Source organism: Bubalus bubalis, chromosome 14 (assembly GCF_019923935.1).
Source record: "Bubalus bubalis isolate 160015118507 breed Murrah chromosome 14, NDDB_SH_1, whole genome shotgun sequence".
NCBI lineage: Eukaryota > Metazoa > Chordata > Mammalia > Artiodactyla > Bovidae > Bubalus > Bubalus bubalis.
Window position 1 is genome coordinate 41,060,612 of NC_059170.1, and position 22,648 is coordinate 41,083,259.

Below are 22,648 nucleotides of genomic sequence, written 5' to 3' on the forward strand. Positions count from 1 at the left end.
AGTCAAAGCTATGGTTTTTCCTGTGGTCATGTATGGATGTGAGAGTTGGACTGTGAAGAAGGCTGAGCACTGAAGAATTGATGCTTTTGAACTCTGGTGTTGGAGAAGACTCTTGAGAGTCCCTTGGACTGCAAGGAGATCCAACCAGTCCATTCTGAAGGAGATTGGCCCTGGGATTTCTTTGGAAGGAATGATGCTAAAGCTGAAACTCCAGTACTTTGGCCACCTCATGCGAAGAGTTGACTCATTGGAAAAGACTCTGATGCTGGGAGGGATTGGGGGCAGGAGGAGAAGGGGAAGACAGAGGATGAGATGGCTGGATGGCATCACTGACTCAATGGACGTGAGTCTCAGTGAACTCCAGGAGTTGGTGATGGACAGGGAGGCCTGGTGTGTTGCAGTTCATGGGGTCGCAAAGAGTCGGACACGACTGAGCGACTGATCTGATTATAGCCATAGCTCTCATGTTGTTTAATCCTCTTTGAAACTCTGAGTCATTAGTGTCCCAACAGGAACTGGACACTGTTTCAGATAGGAAAATTGAAGCACTAGCTCTTCATAGATTCTGTAACAAGTTGGTGTTGAAACCAAAAATGAACCCTCCCCTTTCCTAGTTTCCAACTAAAATTTGTGTAATATTTCTGCCCTTTTCTTCAGCTTTTGAGTTGTGGGCTCTAGTTGTTTTTTAAACAACTGTCTGTATGTTTGCAGCTTGATCTGTGCTCTAATAGCCATTGCCTCCATGCTCTTTTGGATTTCTTAAACTATCTAGTTCATTCCTTGGAAAAAGTTGTGTCTCCAATAACTGATGAATGAAGAGCAAGCCATCAGCAGGGTGCACGGCATCCTGCTGAGCTATGGCATAGAGGAGGAGTCGGACCTGTATGTGCTGAACCTCATCTGATAAGTCACTGTCTGCTAGGAGGAAGTTGGTTTCTGAAGTCCTTTCTGAGATACAAGCATTTAATGGATCATCTTTACCACGGACGCTGCTGTGAATGTCTTACAGCTACACAGCCACAACTAAGTGCTCCCTGAGTGTGGACCCTGGGTGGGCGTTGTGGAGTCTGATGGAGCACCCTCTCCTCGCCGAGGCAGAAGCCTGCGTGTGCCAACACCTCCCTGACCTCTACACTGCCCCTGCTGTACGTGAAGAGTCTGTGGGGAGGGCTGGGGAGGTGTCACCTTTTCTCTTTGGAAGACTGTGTCTTGGTGGTCAAGTTTGGCTAAAAGTTATTTTAGATTTATTTTCAAAATCTTCCTTCAATCTCTGCTTTGAAGCTTTAATCATTGTCATTGGTCCCTTAGAGAAATAAAAGGCCACAGATTATTTAATTTGGAAGGAATTTTAAAAAGCATTTCACCCAATTTCCCCTTCTGTTGAGCAGTCCCAACAGAGGATGGTCATCTAGCTTTTGAACACTGATCAGTAAGGACAGCTTTACAAGGCAGCCCGCTGTATTGGTAACAGCTTGGGTTATTTGGAAGGACCAGAGAAATGAAGGGCTTCATGCTGACATGCAGTGAGTTAAGGAGAAGCTGGAAATAGTCCTCTGTGTTCTGCCCCCGTCGTGTAGAATCCATCATCAGGGGTTCTTAAATGTTGTCTTGGAAGCCAGGAGCAACCCCAGCCTCATTTTGGTAGTTTATCACCTGATCTTTTCAATTTCGTGCTCTTTCCCTAATTTCTCTTCTGTAAGAGAAGACGGGGGCAGAACACAGAGGACTATTTCCAGCCTCTCCTTAACTCACTGCGTGTCAGCATGAAGCCCTTCATTTCTCTCGTCCTTCCAAATAACCCAAGCTGTTACCAATACAGCGGGCTGCCTTGTAAAGCTGTCCTTACTGATCAGTGTTCAAAAGCTAGATGACCATCCTCTGTTGGGACTGCTCAACAGAAGGGGAAATTGGGTGAAATGCTTTTTATGTAATCTGTAATCTGTAATGATTACAGCAAGAAAACTACCATCCAACTGACACATGAACAAACAGCTGATCCTAAGACACAAAGTGGGGCCTCTCCAGGTGGTGAAAATAATGATGTTTGCAGGTAAGGGGCTGCCATTCCTGGAAGATTTCTTGTCACTGCGTCCCCCTTCCCACCACCTGCCAGAGTGTCTTTACCTTAATCTGTTATTGAACTGCTACAATTAAATCATCCAAAAAGCAGTTGTTAAGGAATAATTGCTTTTTCTTCCTACTCCAGGGGGCATCCACCCTGGATGGACAGATGGCCTATCTGGTGGGGGTTGATCTGGCCTGTTACCTATCAACACATCTGCTCAGACATGGATGGCTGTGGGGTGGCTGGTCATGTGACTTTCTTGTTCAGTGTCAGGAGCTCCTGGGTTTCTGTACGGTGAAGCTTAGAAGGGCCTCCCACCTTCACATGCATACCCAGATGAATGTCTAGTGTTCTGCCAGGGTTACTTAGTTGTGTTGCCTGGCTCCTAAAGTGCTTGGTCACTTTTTGTCTGATCTTTGCTCATACGGCTTTCCCTCCCTGTGTGTTACAGGCACACAGCTGAGGAGCAGACTGAAGCCCAGGGAGGTCAAGGGGCACCTGGCTGGAGCTGCCAGGGCCTCAACCCCAACCCAGGTGGCTCTGCCTGCACTCTGCTGCTCCCTTCACCACCTGGCATTTAGTTCTCATCGGTACTAAGAGCGTGCCGCTGTCAGGTGCCTGGCTGCAGCGAGATGAGCGTGGGAAGATCCTGATTAGGGCACCGTGGGAGTGTGTCTTCCTGGTCAGAGGTGACCCCCTTCCTCTTGGCATCCCCAGGCACTGGGAAGACCTCCACCCTGGTCACTTATGCCGAGAAGTGGTCTCAGAGCAGATTTCCACACGTGACCTTCAACAAGAACATCACCAGGTAGCCGGAGCTCACCTCCCCAAGCCACGTCATCTGCAAGACATTCCACTCCGTGGCCTGCAATCATGTCGAGCTCCTGGTGCCGCTGTCACCGTCACATCCGGTCACTGCTTTTCACAGGAGAGAACTTAGTGCCTAATCTCCCTTTATAGGCAGGGAATATAACAAAAGATTTAGTGATTTATACTTTTACCCCAGAGAGATACATTGTCACCCAGGGAGGCAGGCTTGTGTGTCTGGAGTTTAGGCACGGGTCAGACGACGTGTCTGCAGTCCCGGGCACCAATGGCCTGGTTGACCCGTTCAGATCAGACTCTCCTTGGAAGCAGGAGGGGAAAGGACAAGGCTAAGAGGCACCAGACCCAGGCTCCTGAGGCCTCTGAGTTGTGTTCCCTGGGATAGGAAGGCTTCAGGGAGCTTCAAGGTCCCCCTGGGATAAGAAGGTTTCAGGGAGCTTTGAGGTCCCCCTGGGGCCTACTGGAGTCCTGTCTACACTATGGAAGAGTGGTGTCTGTTGTGAGCCACTTTGTCTCCTGGGTTATTAGATGTGGATTTTGGAAAGCCGAATGGAGCTCTTTCCAGTCCCACGTGGCCTGGAAGCACTCAGCCCTTTAAGCCTTTTTCCTCACCTGGATGAGCCATTGCCAGGGACCTGGTGGTGTCATCAGAGAGACGGGGGCAGGGCCTGGGGGACACAAGTCCCACGTGGCCAGGAAGGCCCACCCTGTGCCCTCAGGACGTGCCTTCCAGATACCAGTTGAGAAAGAAGCTGAATCTCTTCAAGTCAACCCCCTTCATGGTCAACTGTCTCCTTGCTGAAGGGAAGGGTGGCTTCATTAGGGCCACGCCCGTGTGTAACACTCTGGAGGCCTTCTTCACCTCGGCCGACGAGAAGCTGATGATCGACCATGTGCCCATCTCGTGCAAGAATAGCCAGGGGCAGCAAGTCATGGTGGAACAGAGCAAAAAGCTGGTGAGCCATTCAGTGTCCCTGGAGTCTGGGCTTGGGAGGATGAAGGTGCGATCTGGGGCCCAAATCTAAATTTTTGATATTAGGGGGAGGATAGGTTTTAAGTGAGCTGGATGTGGGGCCGGATTAGGACGTCCATGCAAAAATGTACAGCCAGCAGCAGAGGGTCAGGAGGGACTGACCCTGGAGGGACTTGTTGGTCAGGGGTAGTGGGATGAGAGTGGGTGAGACGTGGCTGTGCAGGACAGAGCAGGGACAGAAGCTCATACAGGTCAGGGCCTGACGGAGACAGGAAAGGAAATGGAGAGAGCAAAGCCCAGAAGCACATTGGAGGTGACAGGAAACCAGCTTCCAGAAGGCGGGAGTGATCGCTCATTGAACTGAAAGCATCAGGAAGAGGAGGGCTGAAGGACATCACCTGAATTGGCAGGCCAGGTGCAGGGCTGGGTGGAGACAGGACCCAGCTCAGGGCATCACCCACAGCAGTACAGACAGGGGAGCCGGGTGCCCCTGATAGAAACTCTGGTTCCTTCAGCTGCACAGATTTCATAGTTTTGTATTCATTCCTATGACTGTCTATTCTGGATCTGAACATTTTTCTTTAACCTGATTTGGTCAAAAATGGTTTTAAAAATAGAATCAATTGGGGAGGATTTGAGAGACTTGTCTAAAACATAGAAGTCAGTAAATGAGAAACAGACTTTAAATGATACAGAAGACATTTTCAAAATTTTGTGAATTCTCTGTGTAAGTAGAAAATATCATGATGCATCAGAAAGATTAACGAAAGAAAAACTGCTGACACAGCTTCCATTCTGGTTGGAAACTGACACAGTATGCTTCCTGGGAGCCAGAAGATCCTGGGTCTCACTCCCTTGCCATTAGGGGAAAGTCTGTGTCCCTGAGCTCAGTGGCTTCCCTCTGCAGCCCTGGAGTGAGGGACTGGTTGCCTGTGGGTGCCAAAGACATTTTGCTAACTGCTTTCTGTACATTACATTGTTTTATCCTTACAGTAACCCTGTGAAAAAGTGAAACTTGTCTCTTTTACACATGGAAACACTGATGCTTAAAAAGGTAAAGCAGGCCTACAGCGGGGAAGGTGGCAGAGTTGAGATCTGAATCCACCATCTGAATCACCATGCTTTCTGTTTATCCCCTGGGCTAAAACTTATAGGAATAACCGAAGGGACAGAACCAAACTGTTTCTCTATCTTGTGCTTTTCGAGGAGCAGTCTGGCCACGTCCATGTGGCCACACTGAACAGCGTCCATGAAGGGCATGAAGCCATACCTGTCTCTGCAGTCCGGTTCATACTGGCACCTGGAGCTCAGACCCAAAGCAACAGCTGAGAACAGTCACCACTTCAAACCTGAAGGCTCTGACTCTGGGTGCCCCAGGACTGTAATCTAAAGAACACCATTATCTACATCTTTTCTTTGCCCTATTGTTGTTCCTTCACTCAGTCATGTCCGACTCTTTGTGATCCCATGGACTGCAGCATGCCAGGTCTCTGTCCCTCACCATTTCTCAGAGTTTGCCCAAGTTCATGGCCATTCAGTTGGTGATGCCGTCCAACCATCTCATTCTCTGTTGCCCTCTTTTCCTTTTACCTTCAGTCTTTCCCAGAATCAGTGTCTTTTCCAATGAGTTGACTGTTCTCATCAGGTGGCCAAAGTATTGGAGCTTTGCCATAAACCTTTTCAATTTCAGACCCCAGGCCTGAGACTGACTTCTTTATCTTTGTGTTTGGGGAGGGGAAGGGGTAATAGTACCCGCCTCTGAGGGGTTGTGATGGTTCATTATTCCTTCAGCAAGTATTTATGAAGTGCCTATTCAGCACTGTTCTAGACACTGAAGATAAAGCAGCAGAGTCCTTGCTGTCAGAGCCTAAGATGTAATGCGGGTAACAGCAAATACAGATATACTGATGACAAATACATTTGTGAAAAGTGCTAAGAAGAGTGTATAAGTCAGGAAAGTTGAAAAGTGACAGTGAAAGGGCCTGAAGGTTTCAAGTTAGCATTGAGAGAAGGCACAGACCTTAAGTAAATGGGAGTTCGCCATGTGGATTTGACAACTCATGTACATGTCACCCATATCCTGGGGGGCTCCTGTAGCAGCATGGAGGCAGTGATGCTGGATCTGGGTGAGTGGGGGGCTGAGGCCAAGTCAGGTAGGGCCCTTGACCCATTTCATGCTTTTCAGTTTTATTTTCATTGAGGTAGGGAGCCATTGAAGTATTTTGACAGAACTGAATCTAGAGTTTTTAAAAGAGATTTGTGGCCACTGAATTAAGTAGACAGAAGTGAGGCAAGAGACCCACTTAGGCTATTAAAATAATCCAACCCCCTCCAAAAGTAGGGAATTTCCTAGCGGTTCAGTGGTTAAGATTCCATGCTTCCACTGCAGGGGACATAGGTTTGATCCCTGGTCAGAGAACTAGGATGCTGCATGCATGTAGCCCAGCAAAAAATGAAAAAATAAATAATCCAAGTGAGGTATAATGCCAATTTGGCCCATGGTAGAGGTAGTGAGAAATGATCTATCCTGGATAGATTTTGAAAGGAGAGCTGACCAGGCTTGGTGATAGACCTACTATGTCATGAGCAGGGAGGAATCAAGTAGAATCCCAAGATTTTGGCCTGAGAAACTGCAAGCATCAGGGACTTAGCATCCTGGAGGTGGGAAAGGTTATGGACGGAGTTGGGGTGGGAGAAGAGCTGAGAGCTCCGCTTTGAACATAATTTTAAGTGCCTATAGGATATCAGAGTGAATGAGTGAGACAAGGAGCATGGGGTTCAAGGAAGAGGTGTGGACTAGAAATACTAGCGTAGGTGTCACTATTGTGGGGTGACACTGGATAAGATCAGAGCCTGGAAAAGATTACTTATGCTTGGAGTGTGAACCAAGAGTTGAGGACTAGATGGGCTAGGCCTGATACCATCAAGAAAGACTCAGTAACCCTTACTCTGTTTTTCTTTTTTTTCTTCCTTCTTCTCTTCTGTTTTTTTATTTTTCTAGTCCTCCCTACCTAGCTTTTTTGTCAGTCCATTCTGAAGGAGATCAGCCCTGGGATTTCTTTGGAAGGAATGATGCTGAAGCTGAAACTCCAGTACTTTGGCCACCTCATGCGAAGAGTTGACTCATTGGAAAAGACTGATGCTGGGAGGGATTGGGGGCAAGAGGAAAAGGGGACAACAGAGGATGAGATGGCTGGATGGCATCACCGACTCAATGGACGTGAGTCTCCGGGAGTTGGTGATGGACAGGGAGGCCTGGCGTGCTGTGATTCATGGGGTCACAAAGAGTCGGACACGACTGAGCGACTGATCTGATCTGATTGATTGAAAATAATTTAGTGAGTGATGGAATAAAAATTGTTTTACACTTTAGTTTCTGGATTCCCAATCTATCAGAATATGCTTCTACATTATTTTAAAGAATTCACCAGAAGTATGTTTGGACAAATATGAATGCTGGTTGTGATATTTAGTAATATGGTCAGTGAAATTCTTTTGCAGTTTCTAAGTGTCATTAGGAAGCCAATATAAGGAGCTATTGAATTTCTAAAGACATTTCTAATTAATTTTAAATCATCAGTTGCCAGTTTTCACTAGCACAAATTTTGAAATTACAAATAAGCAAATCTCTTGGTTGTAGCTCATTTGTACAAAAATAATGCCATATTAAAGAGAGCCAAAGGTGTAAAACTAATAGATGAAACTTTCTTTTGTGTTTTTAGGATCCGTTGAATTGTTACTTTGTGTTTCACAGCTGGGAATTTGTGAATGGATTCTTCCCTCATCGACTAGTTCTAATTGCCTTATAAAAAAATCTAAAACTGGTTTTTAGCAGATCGGTTTTCATATTTGGCCCCAAAGAAAAATATATATATATGTGTATTTCAAATTAAAAACAAACCTACCTGATCGCATATTTTTTAAAGGCCTTGTGGGAAAATTTAATAGTTGTAAATCATTATTAGGACAGACTTGTGATGTCACCTTTCTCTTTTCGTTGTGTAAACCCTTAAAAGACCCTTTCGGGGGTTTCCACTCTTGAGGGAAGTCAGAGAGCCTGGGACGGGAGCGGAGGGTCAGTTTCGGGCAGCTAAACTGGGCGGGAAGCCGGGAACCCCGGCTCGGACCTAGCTCCACCGCTACGCAGCGCAGCTCCACCGCCCCGCCGCGACGTCACGCCCGGACAGTGACGCCCGCCACGGCGTCGTCTGCCCGTCTCTAAGATGGCTGCGGGCCCCTGGAGGGGGCGGGCCTGGGAGGGCGCGGCGGGTTGGCCGCCTCCCGACGCTCATTGGCCAACTTTGACCGGCTCTGGGCGGGCCCGCCGACCGGCAGGGACGTCAGGGCGGCGGGCTCGCGGCGGCTGCTGCGGCGGCGGCTCCCCTCGGCGGTGGCTCCCCTCGGTGGCGACGGGCGGCGCGGGCGAGACTGGCCGTGCTGGCCACGGAATGAGGAAGCGGACCGAGCCCGTCGCCCTGGAGCATGAACGCCGTACCGCCTCGGGCTCGCCCTCCGCCGGCCCGGCCGCCGCGGCGCTGGACGCCGACTGCCGCCTGAAGCAGAACCTGTGCCTGGCGGGCCCTGGGCCGGCCGAGCCGCGCTGCGCCGCGGACGCGGGCATGAAGCGGGCGCTGGGCAGGTGAGGGGCGGCGGGGGCGGCTGGGGCCCGCGCCCCTTCGGAGCTGCCCGCCCCGCGCCCCGCCGGCCTCTTCGAGCCGTCCCATCCCTGGGTGCCTCCCCGAGCGGGCCTGCGGGCCACCCCCCGGCGCCCGGCTGGGGAGCGCCTCCCTACGAGGTTGGGGGGGCCCCTGGATGCCCGGTGGCGGCGGGGGGGGGGGGGGCGGGGAGCGCGCGCGCGGCGTTGACCCAGCATCCCTCCCGCGGGGTGGGCAGCTCACCGGCGCAAGCGGGGCCCCTGGGGACAGTGGAGGGTCCGCAGTGTGCAGTCGCCGGGGTGCGCCGCCTTCTCGGGGAGGCTGAGGGCTCGGCGGGGTGCGGGGTCGTGGGGCGCTGTGCCCTCGAATGCAGAGGGCAGGTGGATACCCGGCGATCGCGAGCCATTGGCCTCTGGTGTGTGGAACGCGTCCACCCGAGTCGACCCCTTGGGAAGCGCTGTCCGGTCCGGAAGATGTCTTCGGCCTCCCTTTGGGGAGATGAACGCGTTGACGTTGAATTCATCTCTCAGTTGAGAGAGGAGTGTTTTTCACGCCGGCTGGACCCTCCCCTAGGCTGGTGTCTGTTATCTGGCTGTTCGTGAAACTTATCACTCATGACAGTTTTGAAGTCTTGATGCTTCTTGGTGACTGAAAAAGTTAGTATGTAATGTTCTCAGATGTTGTAGCAAGAGTCACTGCTTTTGGGATCCCCTGGAATGCCCTTAATTGACACAGGCCTCTGCAGTGTAAAATATGTATCCAAAGAGCCCCTAAAAAATGTTAACTTAGATCACGAAGTTAAACTATATACACATCTCACCTCAGTCAGTGGTTCCCCTTCCTACTGGAAGTCCAAGGATCGACAGAATTTTTGTTTTTGTGTAAAATTATCTAGCAACTGATCAGCATCTCTTGTGAAGATAATCTGTTTTGTGGAAAGGTTTATCTGCATTAAAAACGCACAGTTGGCTTTAATGCACTTTTATTAACAGATTTGACATAACACTTAGGTTGTAAGCTCTTCCTTTGAAGAAGACAAATTGTGATGCATAGTAATGTTTGGGGAAGCAATCGCCCTTGAAAGATCTACTGTATTAAAAGAGTCTGATTATTTTTATTTTTGAGTTGAGGACAAAGAGAGACGTTCTAGTGGTGCCACTTCCTTTGAATAAAGAAAAGGCTGTTACGGGAATAAAAAGAAAAGCAGAGGGCAGGAAGGGCAAATTTGTGAGTTACCCCATGGTTCCTTCCCTGTTGCCTGAAATGTTCTCCTGGACCTTCTCCTCCTGAGTTTTCTCCTTCAGCCTGGTCTCTGCTCAGCTGTCACCTCTTCAGAAAGGCTTTCTCAAACTAGCACATCCAAAATAGCCATTGGCCCCCACTGGCCCCTTTCTGTTTAGTTGTTTCTTTATCCCTCTTAATTGCCTGCACACTTGACTGGCTTTGTGCATAGTCTCCCACCGGAGAATGGAAGCCCTGTGAGAGCAGGGACATTGTTCTTGGGGCTTCTGTCTTCAGAGGCACGTCTTAGGTGGGAGAAAATATTTTGTTGAATGAATATCCAGAATAGATTCCTAGAAGTGGAATTGCTGAGCCAAGGGGTGTATGCTGATGACTGAAAGTGCCCTCCCAAGAACTTGTACGACTGGTACTCCCTCCACTAATGTCAGTCTCCTCACCCAAATATTGAATATTACCAGATATTTTTATCTTTTTCTACTTGGTTGCTGAAAATTGACATCTGATTTGTAACTTTAATTTGCCTTTCTTAGTGGTTAGGTGGCAGTTTTTGTATGTTTTTGTAAGCCTATTATACATCTTTGGGATTATTTCCATCTTGAACCATCTTTGTTTGGGTACCCTTGCACATTTCTTTTAACTTTCTGTTGTGCACATTTTCAATAGAAGTAGAGGAGTCAGCATAATGAACCTCCATGAGCCCGTCCCTTCATTTCAATGGTTTTCCATGTTTTGCCAGTCTTGAATCATCTGTTCCTCCTCTCCTCCATTTTTGATATGGTGGGGAGACTAGACTGTTCTAAAACAACTGATTTCGTCCATAAATATTTTCACAGCGTATCTTGAACAAATAAGGAATTTGAAATATATACAACCCCAATACTATTATTAAATTGTATCAAAACTAGCAATTTATTATTTGTAATTAATTTAATATTATTTAGTATCCTATCTGAGCTTCCCAGGTGGTGCAGTAGTAAAGAATCTGCCTGCCAATGAAGGAAACAAAGAGATGTGGGTGGGGAAGATCCCCTGGAGTTGGAAATGGCAACCCGCTCCAGTATTCCTGCATAGAAAATTCCATGGACAAAAGGAGCCTGGCAAGCTACAGTCCATGGGGTTGCAAAGAGGCAGACACAACTGAGCAACTGAGCATGAGTCTACATATACATTTCCTTGTCTTAGAAATGTTTTTTTAAGTCAGTTTTAAAATCCTGTACATTTCTTAAGTGTATTCCTAGTTAATCTCTTGTTGTTATTTTCTTATATTATACATTACTAGTTGTATTTATTAATTCTGTATCTAGCAACTTATATAATCTTAGTTTCAAGTAGTTTTTGCAGTTCCTGAATTTTCCAGGTATGCTATCATATCAGCTGCAAATATTAATAATCATTTTGTTTTCTACTTTTTATGTCTTTTGTTTCTCTTTTTTGATTACATTGTATTTCCAGAACAAGGTTGAATAATAGGGGTGATACTGAGTATCCTTATCTTATTCCTGACTTTAAGGAGAATTCTTTTAGTGTTTATGCCAAGTTAGTTATTTTACTAAGGGGTGTGTTGCTGCTGTTTTGTCTTTTTTTTCAAGATCAAAAATGGTTGTTGAATTATATTAAATGCTGTTTTAGCATCTGTGAAATGATCATATGAATTTTGTCTCTTAACCTGTTAATATGCTGAGTTGTAGTAATAGATTTCATATTATTGAGTCATCATTTTATATTATTGAATCATCAATAATAACTCTTGTTATGTAGACAGATTCTATTTATTAATATTTTACTAGGGAGTTTTGTACCATTATTTGTATGACTAGTTTGTAATTTTCTTTTTTTAATGCCATCTTTACCAAGTGGTTTTAGTGTTTTTAATAGCTTTATTAAAAGTTATCTTTTTCTCTTCATTAGCCAGTTTAAATATTGTACTTTTGAAATGATCTCTTTCTTTAAATTTTGGTAGAATTCACCTGTAAAACTTTCTGAGCATGGTGCTTTTTTAGAATACAGCATTTTTATAACTGTCATAGTTTCTTAGATTTGCAGTCTCTTTCTGGGCTCAGTTTTGGTGATTTATATGTCTGTAGAAAATCATCTGTTACATCTAGCTTTTCCTCTAGACTTGGGGCTCTTCTCCAGTCTTGTTTGCTATTTTAGGTATTTACACGCCCTCCCCTCTTTTTTCTTGCTCTAGCGCATGTGTGCACACACAGAAAAATTTTGGATTTTCTCCTGAATAAAAAAATATTTTGTGTGTATTTTTCTGGGAGCCCAGGGTGGTGCTGAGGCTGTGGAGAAGTGGAGAGAACGTTCTCTCTCTGAAGAGGGCAGCAAGAGCTGCTTTCTTTCCTTTGACTGCCCGGCAGGAATGTGGCTCCAGGGCATCCAGATCTTCCAGTCTTTCCTAAAGAGTAGCTGGGTGTGTGTCTGTGACCCCTTAACTTTTTAGACTAATTTAGATAAAGACAACCACCTCAGAGGTAAAACCAGGTGTTTTTTTTTTTAATTGATGTATAGTTGGTTTGCAATGTGTTAGTTATATATATATATATTCTTTTTCAGATTCTTTTCCCTTCTAGGTTATTACAAAATACTGAGTGTAGCTCCCTTTGGGTTTGTTTTGGACTAAGTTGGACTAAAGGGTCATTTTGGAAGGCATCCGGCTTACAGGTTAGCCCTACAGTCTATGAAAGGAGGTACTGGATACTGCTTTGGCTTTGCACATGTCTGGTATGAGGAGGCAAATGAGGGATTCTGTGTGCCTTTGATCTTCTCTTCTGTAATCCTGGAGTTCTTGGCAGTATTCAGTAAAGGGAGTGCTCAGTTGTGTCTGACTGTTTGTGATTCCATGGTCTGTAGCCCGCCAGGCTCTTTTGTCCATGGGATTCTCCAGGTAAGAGTACTGGAGTGGGTTGCCATTTCCTCCTCCGGGGGAATCTTCCCGACCCAGGGATCAAACCTGCGGCTCTTATGTCTCCTGGATTGGCAGGTGGGTTCTTTACCACTAGTGCCAGCTGGGAAGCCCGGTAAGACATATAGGTCTGTGTTTAAGTGAACTAGACTGTCCTCCCACTGCCAACTCAGAGGCCAAATCTGCCAGATAATCAAGGTCAGTGGACTGCCTGGGAGGTTTCATATCTGGTGACCTTTGTGTGTAAATACTGAAGAATGCAGGCATCACCCTTGGTTCCTCCTCGACCCAAAAGAAGGAACTTCATGCAGGGTTGCAGAAGGCTTTACCAAAACCCAGAAAGCTGGGTGGTTCATCTTCCTGAGGGTGAATAGGGAGCTCACCAGACAAGCTTCTCTGCCTGGTATCTCTTTCTTTACATATGGAGATAAGAGAGTGCTCTCAGAGCTAGCTTTTGAACTTAAAGTCTACTTGTCTCCACCCTCTTCTCTTCTCCCTCCCCAGAGTAGAGTTTGTTCATGGACCAAGACAAGCAGCCAGGGAGGCTACATTATGGTGCTTCAAGTGGGGCTCCCAACTGAGTCCCTCTCTTCCCAGTTGTGGTTTATCTTAGCAGGGACACATTCCAGCCCTGGAACTCAGGACCCTGGAACTTGAGTCCTGTATCTCTGCTTACTTCCCAGTTCCTTTCAGCCAGTATGTACTCTCCCTTCTCAAGGGAGTGCCTGTCTTCTACAGTAGTGTTGGGCATGGACTTCTTAAACGCAGGAGTTACTTTTTAGGTAGATTAAGAGCTCCAGAAGACACTTAGCATAGAGGTAGTCTTGGAGAGAGGCTTAGATGGATCATCGCCTCAGGGTTCTGCTGACAGCAGTGGAAAGGGGACACCTTTCCAGACTCAAGGTCTTCCTCCTGCTCCTCCCACTAGAGCACTTTTCCTTCCAAAATGCAGTTTATAGGGAAAATTTAATTGTAATACAATCTTGAAAACTGACAGATTAAGTCAAATGCTTGACATGATGCCATAGAACTTGAGTGTCCACATGGGGAGTGGACAGGTGATTTGTTTCTTCCTGAACTGAGGGCCAGTGTCTGGAGTGTCAGGCTGCTGACACAAGGAACTGTGATGCCCAGAAATCTGCCCGAGATGTCCGGTTAGTAGAAAGACCTGTTATTTAGGCTTGGTGCCCATCTTAGTATCATTTGATATTTTGGAGGAAAGTTTGCGTAGTCTCAAATGAGTGTTCTCAGGTTCATGTCTTGGGGAGAATTGCTTAACTTTCTGAGCTTATTTCTTCCTCATGATGTGGGGATAAAAATCTCCCTTATAGAAGCAGGGTGAGGCTCCAGTATGAAAGAGCTGCTGGTGGCATGATGTCTCTGGGATCCACAAATAGGTTAGGGATCCCCAAGGGTGCTGTGAAGTTGCTGTGTGGGACAGCATTGGAAGTTCTCTGGGTGCTTCTGTTTTCTCTGAAATAAGAACAAAGCCCTCTGCCCAGGGGAGAGGAGCTACCACGAGTGTTTCTCTTTCAGCTCTCCACCTGGACCCAGTCTTAGCTCTCTATCTTTGGCCTAATCGGATGTTTCCTACCATGTTTGCTAATGTCTCATTAACAAGACAGACAATCTCCTTGGCAGAGACTCACTTTTCTAACATGTGGTGTTGCAACACTGAAGGACAGAAATGGTTTTCACGGGCAGTCGTTGCAGCTGTGCCTTGCTGTGTGTGTTCTGTACAGCTGAGTGCGACCTGGTCCTGGGAGGTCTGAGGGCAGCTCCCCTTGCACCCCCCACCTGAGGACTCCGCACACAGGCCAGTGAGGAGGGTGTTAGGCTGGGTTTGAGGTGGAGAAAAGATCAACATGAACAGAGGGCAACGTCAGTGATCATATGGTTCATAAGCAGAATTCTTGCCGCTCAGGTTTTGCTAATACACAAATAGAGGTTTCTAGCAGAATTTGTCTTGAGATGGTGCTTGTAGGCTTTGTTTTAATTATGTGTATTCTGTTTTCCAAGTATGCCCTGGTTTACCAGGAAATGCCCTGAGAAGGTAAAAAGAGGAGGGGGTAGTTGAGTGTCAGTGTGAGGAGTGTCATTTTGCAAAGATGAAGACAGAGAAGGAGTGTCAATGAAGAAATACAAGCACAACTCAGGAATGCTGGAATTTAGGGTTTCTTCTTGAAACTTGAAAGTTGTCCTGAGCTTTGTTGTTGTTCAGTCGCTCAGTGGTGTCTGACTCTTTGCTACCTGATGGACTGCAGCATGCCAGGCTTCCCTGTCCTTCATCATCTCCTGGAGCTTGCTCAGACTCATGTTCATTGAGTTGATTTTGCCATCCAACCATCTCATCCTCTGCCATCCCCTTCTCCTCACACCTTCAGTCTTTCCCAGCATCAGGGTCTTTTCCAGTGAGTCAGCTCTTTGCATCAGATGGCCAAAGTATTGGAGCTTCAGCATCCGTCCTTCCAATGAATATTCAGGGTTGATTTCCTTTAGGATTGACTGGTTTGAGGTTTAGGGTAAAGAAAAGAAAGTTGAAACTCTTTTCAGGTCTTAGCAAACTTGGATCTCCATGCAAGATTTAGATGAATTGACTGAATTATTTATAATGGGAAGGGGAAAATGTTCAGAGTGGAAGCAGGTCATTTGGATGCTATAGTTCAGGGTCTTAAAATACATGTATGGCTTTTAACTTTCAGCTGGTTCTTTCTCCTAATAATGTGTACAGCATAGACTCTTTACTGTTTCATGCTTGACTTATGCCATTCCTGGGCCTGGAACATCATTTTGTTCCTACCTGAAAGTGGCGTTGTCAGTGTTGCATGCTCATCAGTTCAGTTCAAATCAGTCGCTCAGTCGTGTCTGACTCTTTGCGACCCCATGAATTGCAGCACGCCAGGCCTCCCTGTCCATCACCAACTCCTGGAGTTCACTCAAAGTCACGTCTATCAAGTCAGTGATGCCATCCAGCCATCTCATCCTCTGTCATCCCCTTTCCTCCTACCCCCAATCCCTCCCAGCATCAGAGTCTTTTCCAATGAGTCAGCTCTTCGCATGAGGTGGCCAAAATACTGGAGTTTCAGCTTTAGCATCATTCCTTCCAAAGAAATCCCAGGGCTGATCTCCTTCAGAATGGACTGGTTGGATCTCCTTGCAGTCCAAGGGACTCTCAAGAGTCTTCTCCAACACCACAGCTCAAAAGCATCAATTCTTTGGTGCTCAGCCTTCTTCACAGTCCAACTCTCACATCCATACATGACCACTGGAAAAACCATAGCCTTGACTAGATGGACCTTAGTTGGCAAAGTAATGTCTCTGCTTTCCAATATGCTATCTAGGTTGGTCATAACTCTTCTAAGGAGTAAGCGTCTTTTAATTTCATGGCTGCGGTCACCATCTGCAGTGATTTTGGAGCCCCCAAAAATAAAGTCTGACACTGTTTCCACTATTTCCCCATCTATTTCCCATGAAGTGGTGGGACCAGATGCCATGATCTTCGTTTTCTGAATGTTGAGCTTTAAGCCAACTTTTTCACTTTCCACTTTCACTTTCACTTTCATCAAGAGGCTTTTTAATTCCTCTTCGCTTTCTGCCATAAGGGTGGTGTCATCTGCGTATCTGAGGTTATTGATATTTCTCCTGGCAATCTTGATTCCAGCTTGTGTTTCTTCCAGCCCAGCTGTTTCTCATGATGTACTCCCATCAGTTTTTCATGATGTACTCTGCATATAAGTTAAATAAGCAGGGTGACAATATACAGCCTTGACGTACTCCTTTTCCTATTTGGAACCAGTCTGTTGTTCCATGCTCATAGGTTTATTTTATTCAACCAACAGTTAACTTGCTTCTGTTGTTTGTTTGAAATCATGCTAGGCACTGGGAAAAATGAAAGAAGGCAGTGCCTATCCTCAGGGAGTTTGTTGTCAGTCAGTTTTTATGTGTGACATTTTCATGATGTCTGTGGTAGAGACAATGCAAGGATGGCTGGAGACGGTTAGTCTGATCTCTCAATCGTCCTTTGTTACTCTTGACATTGTTTTGTACTCATTTATCTTCAGAATATCTCATCTTTTAGGCTTCCACTTCTCTGACGGGATGTAACTCATTTTTCAATGCATCCCTGGCATATCAAGCTATCTATAGATAAAATAAATGTTCACAGTTTAGGGACAGAGCACAGTTTGACAAGGCATGTCGTGGCAGAACCTACAGGAAGGAAAATAAGACTGCCATCCTAGGACATTGGATGCCAGCTTTGGGCTCCAGAAGGAAAGGACGGTGTCGGCCAGCTGGGAACCTGCTGGTACAGCCCAGGGCTTCCTGAGGAAGCACCAGGGAGGTTCTGCAGGGACTGAGGAGGGATCCTGTGTGAGGCCGCTGTGAGAGATGGCAGTCGCCGTGATGAAAGGTAGCCCCAGAGGGATCCTGTCTGTTTCCCTCTGCTCTTCTCTCATTTTTTTTTTTCTTCTGATTGCAGAAATGAAAAGGATTTCCTAATACAGATTTAAAATAGAATATAATCGAGAAAGTAAAATTGTCCTGTGGATAATACTGTTAGCAGTGTGGCAGCTGTAGAGAAGATTGCTAGTATGATTTTTCTTTTATTCATCCAGTGAGTATTTGTTGAAGACTTACTGTGTGCTGGAGGCTGTGAATAGAATGTTACAGTCAAGACAGTTCCCAGTCCTTGTGGAACTCATTCTCCTCTTGAGGGAGAAAGATAGCAAAAAAAGGTAGATGTAAATATATAGTAAATTTCAAGGAGGTGGTAAAGTGCTATGAAGAAAAACAGAGCAAGGTAGTTTTAAAAAGCAGACAACGTACCCAGAATGGAATTGCTTATGCTAAATAAGCCCCACATCACCAAACAGAAATTTTATTACAGTCTCGGCTCAAATTCTTAAACCAGTCAATTGGAAATCACCTAGTCAGCACTGATGAGGTCATCTGCCTATCGGAACCTGTCATCTCCTAAAGGAAAGTGACCTTGGAATAAACAACCCAGTTTTTTTGTCTTGTAAAACTTCCTTGTTCTGCTCCCTTCTGCCTAGGAAAGTCTTTCATTTTGTGTAGCTCTTTGGAGCTGCTTTGTTATTTACTATGTGAGATGCTGCCCAATTGATGAATTGTTAAATAAAGCCAATAAGATCTTTTAGGATTTGCTCAGGTGAATTTTGTTTTTCAACACTAAGTAATACAATTATGTATAAAGCGCTTGAAAACAAGCTATGTTATAGTGATAGAACATCCTTGTTACGGTCAGGAGAATAAGGCCTTTTCACAGTAGGACAACCAGCTGTTAAGCTCTGCCAATTTCCTCATGACTTTTTGTTTTCTTCTCTGGGAACATTTATGGATTGCTCTTGTGTATTAAGGTCTTGAAGCTTTCAGATGTGTTCAGTGAAATTACTCCCAGTACTATGTTTGAGTAAGAGTTTGAAGATTGTTCTTCAGGTTTCCACCTATAAACTAGGTAGAATTTAGTCCAACTATTAGTCTTCAGATGTGAATTTTGGATTTACTTTTTTGTTCCTTCTGAGAGAATGTGAGAAAATATAATGGAATATATATATATATATATGTATAAACTCATATATGATGGAATATTTATTATAATAGAAAATGTGTTTGGGGATATACCTATTAATATAGTGGAATAAGGCCAAAAATTCTTTCTTAATAATTTTGATTGTTGCAGTCATGGAGGAACTGATGAAAACTAAATATAGACACTTTTTAATAGAAATTTGATTCTTTCATATCTGGCCAAGATAGAGTAACAGGGGCTAAATTTACCCTGAAATAACTACAACAACAAATAAGCCCAGACAAAATGCATGAAATGAGCTTTCAAAACACTGGGCACTGGCAGTGAGAGACAGTGGTCCGTGAGGGGTGACAAACAAAGGAGTCCTGCAACAGCTCCAGCTTCCCACTGCATATGTGACTTTCTCCACTGCAGCTCAGGGAAGGGGAAAGCGATGTGGAGAGCCTGGTTGACTCCCTGAGCCGTGGGTGAGGTGCTGAGAGCCTAGGCACACCGGCATGCCTACAGTTTACAGGACAGAGGACCAGGGGGAGACAGTGGCACAGAGAGAACTCTGGAGAGCCATCCAGAGTTGTATTCTGTATTCAGCAGAGTGCTGCTCCGCCCATGTGTGCACTCAGCACGAATCATAAAAACGAACCCTGGAAGAATCAAACTGTGTCCAAGTAACTTCACTACATCCTGAAACAATGTTCAGTAATATTTATAGGCATATAAAAATAGCGAGTACACAACAAAGTGAAATTCACAATGTCTGATATATTTAATCAAGGATTCAGTTCAGTTCAGTCACTCAGTCGTGTCCGACTCTTTGTGAACCACAGCACGCCAGGTCTCCCTGTCCATCACCAACTCCTGAAATTTACCCAAAATCATGTCCATCAAGTTGGTGATGCCATTCAACCATCTCATCTTCTGTCATCCCCTTCTCCACCTGCCCTCAATCTTTCCCAGCATTAGGGTCTTTTCAAATGAGTCAGCTTTTTGCATCAGGTGACCAAAGTATTGGAGTTTCAGCTTCAATATCACTCCTTCCAATGAACACTCAGGAATGATCTCCTTTAGGATGGACTGGTTGGACCTCTTTGCAGTCCAAGGGACTCTCAAGAGTCTTCTCCAACAGCACAGTTCAAAAGCATCAGTTCTTCAGGGCTCAGCTTTCTTTATAGTCCACTCACATCCATACCTGACTACTGGAAAAACCATAGCGTTGACTAGAAGGACCTTTGTTGGCAAAGTAATGTCTCTGCTTTTTAATATGCTGTCTAGGTTGGTCATAACTTTTCTTCCAAGGAGCAAGCGTCTTAATTTCATGGCTGCAGTCATCATCTGCAGTGATTTTGGAGCCCCCAAAAATAAAGTCTGACACTGTTTCCACTGTTTCCCCATCTATTTCCCATGAAGGGATGGGACCAGATGCCATGATCTTCGTTTTCTGAATGTTGAGCTTTAAGCCAACTTTTTCACTCTCCTCTTTCACTTTCATCAAGAGGCTCTTTAGTTTTTCACTTTCTGCCATAAGGGTGGTGTCATTTGCATATCTGAGGTTATTGATATTTCTCCAGCAATCTTGATTCCAGCTTGTGCTACATTTAGCCCAGCGTTTCTCATGAAGTGTTCTGCATAGAAGTTAAATAAGCAGGGTGACAATATACAGCCTTGATGTACTCCTTCCCCAATTTGGAACCAGTCTGTTGTTCCACGTCCAGTTCTAACTGTTGCTTCCTGACCTGCATACAGATTTCTCAAGAGGCAGGTCAGGTGGTCTGGTATTCCCATCTCTTTCAGGATTCTCCACAGTTTATTGTGATCCACACAGTCAAAGGCTTTGGCATAGTCAATAAAGCAGAAATAGATGTTTTTTCTGGAACTCTCTTGCTTTTCCGATGATGCAACAGATGTTGGCAAATTGATCTCTGGTTGCTCTGCCTTTTCTAAAACGCTTGAGCATCTGGAAGTTCACAGTTCATGTATTGCTGAAGCCTGGCTTGGAGAATTTTGAGCATTACTTTACTAGCATGTGAGATGAGTGCAATTGGGTGCTCATCTCCAGGTTGATAGGTGCCCAATGTGCAACTGGAGATCAGTGGAGAAATAACTCCAGAAAGAATGAAGGGACAGAGCCAAAGCAAAATCAGCACCCAGCTGTGGATGTGACTGGTGATAGAAGCAAGGTCCGATGCTGTAAAGAGCAATATTGCATAGGAACCTGGAATGTCAGGTCCATGAATCAAGGCAAACTGGAAGTGGTCAGACAGGAGATGGCAAGAGTGAATGTCGATATTCTAGGTATCAGCGAACTAAAATGGACTGGAATGGGTGAATTTAACTCATGACCATTACATCTACTACTGCGGGCAGAAATCCCTTAGAAGAAATGGAGTAGCCATCATGGTCAACAAAAGAGTCCGAAATGCAGTACTTGGATGCAATCTCAAAAACGACAGAATGATCTCTGTTCGTTTCCAAGGCAAACCATTCAATATCACAATAGTCCAAGTCTATACCTCGACCAGTAACTCTGAAGAAGCTGAAGTTGAACGGATCTATGAAGACCTACAAGACCTTTCAGAACTAACACCCAAAAAAGATGTCCTTTTCATTGTAGGGGACTGGAATGCAAAAGTAAGAAGTCAAGAAACACCAAACAAAGTCAAACAACACTGGAGTAACAGGCAAATTTGACCTTGGAGTACAGAACGAAGCAGGGCAAAGTCTAATAGAGTTTTGCCAAGAGAACGCACTGGTCATAGCAAACACCCTCTTCCAACAACACAAGAGAATACACGTGGACATCACCAGATGGCAAATGCTAAAATCAGATTGATTATATTCTTTGCAGCCAAAGATGGAGAAGCTCTATACAATCAGCAAAAACAAGACGGGGAGCTGACTGTGGCTCAGATCATGAAGTCCTTATTGCCAAATTCATTCACACTTAAATTGAAGAAAGTAGGGAAAACCACTAGACCATTCAGATATGACCTAAATCAAATCCTTTATGATTATACAGTGGAAGTGAGAAATAGATTTAAGGGACTAATCTGATAGAGTGCTTAATGAACTATGGACAGAGGTTTGTGACATTGTACAGGAGACAGGGATCAAGCCCATCCCCAAGAAAAAGAAATACAAAAAATCAAAATGGCTGTCTGAGGAGACCTTACAAATAGCTGCGAAAAGAAGAGAAGGGAAAACCAAAGGAGAGAAGGAAAGATATACCCATTTGAATGCAGAGTTCCAAAGAATAACAAGGAGAGATAAGAAAGCCTTCCTCAGTGATCAGTGCAAAGAAATAGAGGAAAACAACAGAATGGGAAAGACTAGAGATCTCTTCAAGATAATTAGAGATACCAAGGGAACATTTCATGCAAAGATGGGCTCGATAAAGGACAGAAATGACATGGACCTAACAGAAGCAGAAGATATTAAGAAGAGGTGTCAAGAATACACAGAAGAACTATACAAAAAAGATTTTTACAACCCAGGTAATCACGATGGTGTGATCACTCACCTAGAGCCAGACATCCTGGAATGTGAAGTCAAGTGGGCTTTAGGAAGCATCACTACAAACAAAGCTATTGGAGGTGATAGAATTCCAGTTGAGCTATTTCAAATCCTAAAAAATGATGCTGTGAAAGTGCTGCGTGCAATATGCCAGCAAATTTGGAAAACTCAGCTGTGGCCACAGGACTGGAAAAGGTCAGTTTTCATTCCAATCCCAAAGAAAGGCAATGCCAAAGAATGCTCAAACTACCGCACAATTGCACTCATCTCACACGCTAGCAAAGTAATACTCCAAATCAAGGATTATCAGATGTAATTGTTTGCTTGGGCAGCCATAACAAAGTATTACAGACTGAATCACTAAAACAGTAAATTTTATTTGTGTACTTTATACATGGACCCTGGAAGTCTGAGATCACTGTGTTGGCAGCGATAGTTTCTTCTCGGGCCTCTCTCCTAGGCCGTCTTCTCCCTGTGTCTTACATGGTCCTTCCTCTGCATTTCTGTCCACGTTTCTTATAAGGACACCAGATAAAATTTTCACTTCTTTAAAGGCTCTGTTTCCAAATACAATCATATTGTGAGCTACTGGATTGTTGTTGTTCAGTCACTAAGTTGTGTACAGCTCTTAGCAACTCCAGGTAACCCTTCACTTATTAGCATGTGACCCTGGGAAAATTGTAAGGGATTTGATTTAAGTCATACCTGAATGCTCTAGTGGTTTTCCCTACTTTTGGTTTTTGGTTTGAAAAGATCCTTGGTATGCTTTCCACCTTAACTTTGTTGAGACTTGATATATCTGTTAAGTTCGTCTGGTCTAGTGGGTCATTTAAGGCTAATGTTTCTTTATTGATTTTTTTCACTGAATGATGTGTCCATTGATATAAGTGGGGTGTTAAAGTCCTTTCTTATTATTGTGTTG

General features: G+C 45.0%; 1 protein-coding gene and 2 long non-coding RNA genes across 5 annotated transcripts in view; all 3 read left to right on the forward strand.

Moving 5' to 3' along the window:
• The first annotated feature begins 322 nt into the window (after positions 1–322).
• LOC112578798 lies at positions 323–7,013 on the forward strand. Of its 2 annotated transcripts, XR_006544561.2 has the most exons (4): positions 323–1,145; positions 1,955–2,050; positions 2,517–3,846; positions 6,865–7,013. It is a non-coding gene; the product is annotated as an uncharacterized LOC112578798 (long non-coding RNA). The 2 variants fall into 2 exon arrangements; XR_003103161.3 differs by having other exon boundaries at positions 1,955–3,846.
• Positions 7,014–7,027: 14 nt separating this feature from the next.
• LOC123329216 lies at positions 7,028–7,687 on the forward strand. The gene is made up of 2 exons (XR_006544562.2): positions 7,028–7,083; positions 7,586–7,687. It is a non-coding gene; the product is annotated as an uncharacterized LOC123329216 (long non-coding RNA).
• Positions 7,688–8,179: 492 nt separating this feature from the next.
• The window catches only part of ABHD12 (abhydrolase domain containing 12, lysophospholipase), a 53,491-nt gene continuing 39,022 nt past the window's right edge, over positions 8,180–22,648 (forward strand). The window contains exon 1 of one of the 2 annotated variants that reach the window (XM_025264117.3): positions 8,180–8,502. In XM_025264117.3, the coding sequence (XP_025119902.1) occupies positions 8,312–8,502 (191 nt within the window). In that variant the 5' untranslated portion in view covers positions 8,180–8,311. The remainder of the gene's footprint in view (positions 8,503–22,648) is intronic. The other variant, XM_025264118.3, reaches the window with a different exon arrangement.